The 8147-nt window shown below is 41.2% G+C and overlaps 1 protein-coding gene across 1 annotated transcript; it reads left to right on the forward strand.

Annotated features, from left to right (window-relative positions):
- Positions 1-648: 648 nt before the first annotated feature.
- On the forward strand, positions 649-7727 carry sf3b2 (splicing factor 3b, subunit 2). Its single transcript, XM_020619727.1, has 18 exons — positions 649-872; positions 1331-1377; positions 1746-1796; positions 2392-2619; positions 2934-2984; positions 3264-3357; positions 3606-3703; positions 4114-4213; positions 4340-4434; positions 4877-5107; positions 5252-5374; positions 5462-5542; positions 5672-5899; positions 5984-6133; positions 6314-6403; positions 6866-6973; positions 7237-7344; positions 7554-7727. Exons 1-18 carry the CDS (start codon positions 743-745, stop codon positions 7725-7727), a joined length of 2187 nt encoding a protein of 728 aa, XP_020475383.1. The 5' UTR covers positions 649-742.
- The last annotated feature ends 420 nt before the right edge of the window (positions 7728-8147 follow it).

An 8147-nucleotide genomic window follows, 5' to 3' on the forward strand; every position in this document is an offset into this window, starting at 1 on the left:
GTCACCCACGATGTAGTGTGGCCCCTTCATACTGCGCCTGCGCAATGCGCACTAGTCAGAAAGTCATAAACCACACTACACTAATGGGTAGAGCTTTTCATGAATTACTTTTGGTTAGAACATGCCGTGTGGGCTATTGTCAAGCAGTTCTGCCATGTTAATGAGTTATTTTGGAACTGGGTAAAACTAAAGCAATGATTCCATAATACTGTGCATTATTAGCCTATGATAGCGTTCATATAGTGTCTACTTTTTTCACTACTGGAATTTAATGAAGTACATTCATTCAGGTATACTATTGAATTTGTAATTTAGAACGTTACCTGAGTATTTCTATGGCCTACTAAGCAGATTTAAATGTCATCTCAGAAAAAATATTGCTCTTTTGTCTCCACAACAGTTATCTGACAGCTGTAGTTACCTAACAAAGGCATATTCTATTTATGCATCTATTCATTTATTTTTTGCAGTTAAAATCATTGTGTGTCTAAACATAGAACATTTTAAATTAAGGTAGGATTATATAATAAAATATTTTATTATAAGAGAAATATCAAGCAAAATTCAAGGAGACAACGCTGACATCTAGAGGTTATAATTAGTAAATGGAATGTTCCGTGTTTCAAACTTCATGTCCCATCGGCCAATGCGCGTTTCCCATCACTCTTTGCACCAGTCCCATTCTCGCTCCGTCTCGTGTGGTCCCAAGCTACCGCCGTTGTTCTAGTGAGAGAACCTCAACATGGCATCTGACGGACCACCCGGTACCGAATCTCTCCCGTCCGATTTAGGGAGTGCTATTGCGGCTTTAAACACATGGAGCAACCCAGAGCTCCAGGCAAAGCTGGCGGAGCTAGGAGCCCCCACAATGGGTAAGATAAGACTCCAAAAGAAGCAGGGAGCACTGGGAGAAGAGTTGTGTTTAGCTAGCTAACAGTAACTATATAGCCGCTAATGATATCAAGCGCAAACGCAACACTTCCGTTGGAGTTAACTAGCTAAAGACTGGCCCCACCGCTTGTTTACACTCTTAATATATATATTCGCACCTTTGGTATTCCTGTACGTTACAATTTAATGCGTGTGGCGTGGTTAAAGTATCACTAATGGAATATATTTGATATTGTGGGTTTAGTTGGCTTGCAAGCTAGCTTTTAGAGCTAGCTAGCTTAAACACCGTTAGGGTTAATGTTAGTGTTAGCTAACTTTTGTATTGTGCTGTTAAGTACGACATTTTTGTGGCAAATGACCCTTAGCTTCATCTTGCACACAGACTCGTTTTAGTGTTGTATCATGACCAGTATTAACAGAATATTTTTCCTTTTTTCAGGTCCTAGAGAGGAGCTGATTGACAGACTGAAGGGCTACATGATGCAGGTAACAGCAGTTTTCAAGAACTGATGTTGAATGTGTGCACCTTTGGAAAAAAGTCACTTGCACTTTAATAAATTTGGTTGCAAAATGCGGCTGATCACTCGCAGTCTGGAGCCTTGCTTGTACTGTATGTGGATGCAGTTTGATACATCTGTATCTGCCCCTATTAAAGGAATTTCCAACTACATAAACATAATGCAGTAAGGGTTTCTCAAGCATACCACATTTTAAGTCATTAAGGAATGAGAATTTTTCAGCTTTTTTATACAATAAATCAGTTGTGAAGCACTTTGTTGGGTAGTGCTGCTTGAAGTGTTGTCTTGGGTGCCAGAACCTTTACTCATTTGCTTTGCATACGTTTCCCTCTACAGACTAGGATTCTCCTCAGTAAGCCTGGTGATGACAAACCAATGGGCTCCCAGGTAAATATTCTTACTGTATCACATTAACAAAACTGCCTACTATATCTCTGCATTGTGTGGCAATTGTAACACTGCTGTGTAATTGAGGGTCTTTCTAGAATTTCTGTGTATGATGGTGCTAACAGATAATTTTATGTACAGTGCTGGCATTTGACACCTAATTTTCAAAGTGTTGTAGTGGTCTTAACAATGGAGTATGATGATGTGCTACTATTGTTTTAATTCTGTCATTATAAATGTGATTATTTTCTTAGACATTGTGACTATACTGTTTGGTTTTGGTATGGGACATATGATTGCCAATTTACATCCAGATTATATTTGCTCTGTATATTCTATGATACAAAATTAAGACTGTCAAAAATATGTGTTCTGGTATATGCAAGTAATTATGCAGCTCTTATTAAACATGACCAACTTCATTTTCCTTACCATATTGTGATGCTTTTCCCACACCACTACTGACTAAATATAAATGTATAAGGAAAGGGTAAACTAAATTTGTGCTTTATAAATTAATGTATAAGAGGAATGTCACCTTAAAGCCTCAGTATTAGTTCATTTTACAACTTCACATGTCCCATCCTTCTCACAGATGCCAGGTATCCCTCCTATGCCCCCTCTGCCCATGCCACCCATCCCTCCTGGTATGGGCATGATTCCAGCTATGAGCATGATGCCTGGGGGGCCCCCTCCACCTGGCATACACATGGGCATGGAGCCCCCAGGTTTGCCTCCTCCTGTCCTGTCACAGGATGATCAGTTGAAGATGGCTCAGCAGAGAGCAGCTATGGTGTTACAGCAGGAGGAGAGAGCCAAGCAGGTGAGGGTGGCTGGACCAGTTTTTTGTGTAAATAATCTGTGATTAGCTTTGCCTTTAAAACAAAAACATGGCACTGAGATGCAATTGGCCTGTGAGGTAGTGCGTTGGGTTGTAGAATCTAAATTAACATAGCATCAACTTCTATCACACATATATGTAAGATACCTGATAAAAGTTTCAGTTGCTATAAAGAGAGTACTGCAACAAGGACTTCTTGCCTTTTCAAAATAGGAGGATTAAACAGAGAAAATTGTGCAAAGTGAGTTTTTGTTTTTACAGAGCTGCTCAGGCATTAATGTTTGTGTATATCACAGGGTGATTCCCGAGTCGTGGATGAACAGGATCTTCTGGAGCAGCAGAAAAGGGTGAGATAGACAACTTGTCCCATAAAGTCACTTCTTTTGATGGGTTATCAGTTAAAGAGCATTACTTCCAGAAGGTTGAAGGTTTGAATCTCTCAGTCCACATTTCGAAGTGTCCTTGGGCAAGACACTGAACCCCCCACCCCCTTTGCCCGTGATGATGGCTTGTATGTATGTAGCGGCCCATGGTCCTTGGCTCCTAACATTATTTTGTTGTACGTGTTACAATGTATGTTACAATGACAATAAATAAAGCTTCTTCTTCTTCTCTTTGCATGTCAGGCTGCAGTGCTGCTGGAGCAGGAGCGTCAGCAGGAGATGGCTAAAATGCAGGGCCCAGACCCCAGAGCCATGCCCCCTGTCAGCACAGTAAGGGGTATGTTGGTTATGTAGTGATTTTGTTCAGATTCCTGCCACAATAGCTCAACCTTAATCACTTTATTTAATGCCTACGCCACCAATTCAAAAAAACGATGCAGTTCCTGAAGTATATGGTTTAACTTTTGTTGTGAGGGAAGGTTTATGGTCTCCAGCACAGTTTTAGGGCTGACTTTTATATGACAGATTTGGCGTAAATGATCTCACCAAAATAAAAAGCTGACAGTAGCTGCAAACTGTTTGCAGGTTTGGATCCACATGGGCCGCTGCCTCCTGGTGTCAGCATGTTGCCTACCCAGAAACAGAGAGTGCCGCCGCCTCCTCCAGGAGAAGACAGCAGAGAGGTGAGCAGACTTTAGTTTTTCTCTCGGTGTTTAAGTTTGTACAAGTAAAAACAGTTTTTAATAGTGGATCTTAAAATTACAGGTTATGTAAATAGCTTTATTCTTTTCCAAACCCTTTGTCCAGTTATCATGCTAGTTTGTATCTAAATCTTGAATGTTGTTACAGCAGCACTAGATAGTTTGATTCTTTTAAGGGAATAACATATAACAACATTTCTATCCACCATGTTGATAAATATGACCAAATAAATTCTTAAAACTTAGTGTATATTATTTCCAGGATTTATGTTGTCACTTAGATTTTGCCTGAAAACATACATACTGTATGTGTTCAATTAAAACTGAGAGAAAATGATTGACCATTAGCTTTAAAACCAGAATTTTCTTACATCTCCCCCTCTCGTTGACAGAACGAGGAGGTAAGTGTCAGCGGACCCAAGATCCCTCAGGTGCTGGAGAAGATCCTCCAGCTAAAGGAGATCAGACAGGAGCAGCTCACTGATCCCACAGGTCAGTAAAGGTGTCAGCTGAATTTTCCCCTGACAGACAGAAAAAAAAAACTGAGTTCACACAAATAAACACTACATTTGCCTACTTGGCTCTAATTTGTCTCTTGACTTTTTGTCTTCTCTTCAGAAGAGGAAGATGATGATGAGATGGACATGACCAACTCCTCAGCTCCAGTCATGTCGGAGACAGAAGACGACGATAACCAGATGTCTAAGAAAGATGTAAGTCTTGTCTCACATCTTTCTGTTATTACTCTGTTACTACTACTGCGCTGCTGTATCTTGAATATACAGCATCAGTTCTGTACTTGTGATATTTTAGTTGATTGTTATTGATACTTTAGTGCACTGCTCAGTGGATTATGGTAATCCTGAGGAAAATTCACTGTTTCATCAACAGGTCATCTTGGATATTTGAGTTATGTGTGCTGTTTTTGTGGAAGTGGAGTCTAAATTCATTGCTGATTTTCACAATGCTTTTTGGGTCTTGATATTTGCACATCGTCACCAAAAATTGCTCTTGTGAGTGCACTGGCTGATGTAATCTCAAGATAACCAAGTGCAAAACACAAAGTATATCAAGTAATGCTTAACAAGGCATGGTTTTTTATTATGCTTAATTAAGTTAATAGTTTTAAATTTAATGAACAAACATTTTCCTCAGAAAAATCGCAAGCGCAGAAACCGCAAGAAGAAGAGCAAGAAGAAGCGAGCCCAGGAGAAGAAGGAGCAGGCAGAGCAGCAGAAGAAGGAGGGCAGCGACAAGGAGAAGGACAAAGACAAAGACAAAGACAAAGAGAAGAGCCCTGAGGTGGAGATCGAGTATGTCACAGATGAGCCGGAGATTTACGACCCCAATTACATCTTCTTCAAGAGGATCTTTGAGGCGTTCAAGGTGAGAGACAGAAGAATACTCACCTAACTCCCTTTTGCAGGCGGCTGTTTAATGATGGTTGAAGATTAGTTTTGTTGCTTACAGTTGTTTTTTTGCTCATACATTGTTTTTCCACTCATGCGGTCGTTTCCTTTTCTTTTCCAGCTGACAGATGATGTGAAAAAGGAGAAGGAGAAGGAGCCTGAGAAGGCTGAGAAGCAGGAGACAGCTGTGCTGCGGAAAAAGGGTTTTGAGGAGGAGAAGAAAGACAGTGATGAAAGTGATGAGGTCTGAATCCTTTCAACTGTTAGGAAAACAGAACAGAGAGAACAAAATCCTGTTTGTTTATCTCTCAGTTGTGTTTTTCATGTACAGGAAGTCAGACCGGATGCACCTAAACTGTCCAAGAAGAAGCTGAGGAGGATGAATAGGCTGACTGTGGCTGAACTCAAACAGGTGAATTAAGATTCATAAATGACCTGTCCTCAACATGTTTTGAGGAATCTACACATTAGCAGATGTTTTTCAAGACAAATAGAGCCAATACTCTTTAATCTAATCTCTCATTCCTCCTCTCTTCTTCAGCTGGTGGCCCGTCCTGATGTGGTGGAAATGCATGATGTAACAGCTCAGGAGCCCAAACTGCTGGTCCACCTGAAGGCCACCAGGAACACGGTGCCAGTTCCCCGCCACTGGTGCTTCAAAAGAAAATATCTGCAGGGCAAGAGGGGTATCGAGAAGCCTCCATTTGAGCTGCCTGAGTTCATCAAGAGGACAGGGATCCAGGAAATGAGGGAGGCCCTGCAGGAGAAGGTGGGTTTTGGAAGCAGTAGTACCACTTTAGCTTTTCTAACTTCTACACAATGATTAAATACAACCATTTTCATCGATTTACAGGAGGATGCCAAAACCATGAAAACCAAAATGAGAGAGAAGGTGCGACCCAAGATGGGAAAGATTGACATTGATTACCAGAAGCTCCATGACGCGTTCTTCAAATGGCAGATTAAACCCAAGCTCACTATTCATGGAGACCTTTACTATGAGGTACCAGATCCTTGAGAATAAAAATGTTTCTCACCATTCTCTTACCTTTCAGTAAAGTCTACTTTATATCTGGTGGACAGAAGTACTTAATGTAACAGAAGTTGCAATCAGCAAAGTGCAATTTTATTTATAAAAGTCCAGCAGTTGACCTGCCTTTTGTGTGGTTTTGTGTGTATACAGGGTAAAGAGTTTGAGACTCGTCTGAAAGAGAAGAAGCCTGGTGACCTCTCTGATGAGCTGCGAATCGCTCTGGGCATGCCAGTCGGACCTGTGAGTTCCACCAACGTTAGAGTACCTTGGGAATTTCTGAGCTAAAACACAAAAAGGCACAAATGCAAAGTTAGCAAAGCTTTGGAATAACGTGTAATTTCTCTCAAATTAGAAGAAGCACAAAGATTGTGTGTGTATACACACCGTGTAGTTTGTGTAAAATTAAAGGTTCTATATGTCCCAAAATATATTAACTACCCTGTGCTGCTGTTGTCTGCCTTAATGCACTGAATATACCTGGATAACTTCTTTTCTTTTGAAGTCACCAGTTGTGGGATATGGCAGTAGACATGGACACATGAATATTTTTAGCTCCAGTAAACCCTCAGAGAATTGGCCCAGTATTCCACAAAGGATCTGAGCAGAATAGTTTAACTTTGCTACTGCTTTACAGCATTACAGTTTTATTGTGGAAACAGTGCTGGTCAGGGAGCTTATGTTGTCCAACGTTGTTCTCCCCAGAACGCCCACAAAGTGCCTCCTCCCTGGCTAATAGCCATGCAGAGGTACGGCCCCCCTCCCTCCTACCCCAACCTCAAGATCCCCGGACTCAACTCCCCGATCCCAGAGGTAAGGCTGTATATCACACCATACAGCAGAGACCTTTTTGTACTTGTACAAATCAAACCCTGTTAATATTAACTTTCCTGCACAAACCCAAATATTGAAAGGGTTATTACAAAGACATTGACCCTAATTTTAACCTTATTATTAGGAAGTATTATATCAGTGGATATACAGTATGTGGATGAATGTATTTCACTGTATCTAGTTTTTGTTGTTTCTGGAGCTTGTTGTGTTTGTCTTCATCCTCCTGCCCCTCTGTCTGTCAGAACTGCACATTTGGTTATCACGCTGGAGGCTGGGGGAAGCCGCCAGTAGATGAAATGGGCAAACCTCTTTACGGTGATGTGTTTGGGACCAATGCTGCAGACTTCCAGGTAATAACACTACACCCAACCCCACTCACCCACAAAATATGCAAATTCAGGGTTCTTACAGGTTCTCTGCAGGGCGTGCAAAGCACTTCTACTGCGGTAGAGCTATTCCCTTTCTGCCAGTATTCTGGCTATACAAGAGTTTTCATTTACAGTTATACTGCCTGATTGTTATGTGGAGAACTGATGGATGAAATTGTCTGTGTGTCCAGGCCAAAGCGGAGGAGGAGGAGGTGGACCACACACCGTGGGGAGAGCTGGAGCCTTCAGATGAGGAGTCCTCAGAGGAGGAGGAGGAGGAGGAGGAGAGCGATGAGGAGAAACCAGATGAAACTGGGTTCTTCACACCAGCAGACAGGTACTTCAATCAGCATATTACAAAATAGAAGTGCATGAATTTTGAAGAGGTTCTTCACCCAGAACCTGGTTTTATGTCAGTGAGCATAAGTGGTGTAAAATAAAAGTCTTGTTCTTATTTTTAGGAACAGGAAAGCTGCTAAACGTAGTTCTGCCTGTCACATTCTGCAAGGTTATTACATTCTCTCAGTGCAGAGACACACACTAATGATATTACCATAATTTACCATGTAATTATAAGATCAACTGACTTGTGAACGCTGGGATTAAAGCACCTGATTAAACAGGGTAAATTAGTTCAATTGATGAGGTGTCTGACTTGTCTGTGATGATCTGTATGCACAACCCTGGTCATTTGTCTTGTCCTTTTTGTGTGTATTAATGGGTAAATATCAGCTCATTCCCACAGCTCCATGACACATAGTGTTTAATATTCATCATGTACTGTA

Source organism: Monopterus albus, unplaced genomic scaffold, assembly GCF_001952655.1.
Source record: "Monopterus albus unplaced genomic scaffold, M_albus_1.0 scaffold225.1, whole genome shotgun sequence".
Lineage (NCBI taxonomy): Eukaryota > Metazoa > Chordata > Actinopteri > Synbranchiformes > Synbranchidae > Monopterus > Monopterus albus.

Excerpts from the sequence above, each read along its gene's own strand:
- sf3b2 (XM_020619727.1), top strand. The coding sequence starts at position 743 with ATGGCATCTGACGGACCACCCGGTACCGAATCTCTCCCGTCCGATTTA. Across the intron at positions 1,797-2,391 it reads ACAAACCAATGGGCTCCCAG|ATGCCAGGTATCCCTCCTAT; the intron begins GTAAATATTCTT and ends TCCTTCTCACAG. Across the intron at positions 3,358-3,605 it reads CCCTGTCAGCACAGTAAGGG|GTTTGGATCCACATGGGCCG; the intron begins GTATGTTGGTTA and ends AACTGTTTGCAG.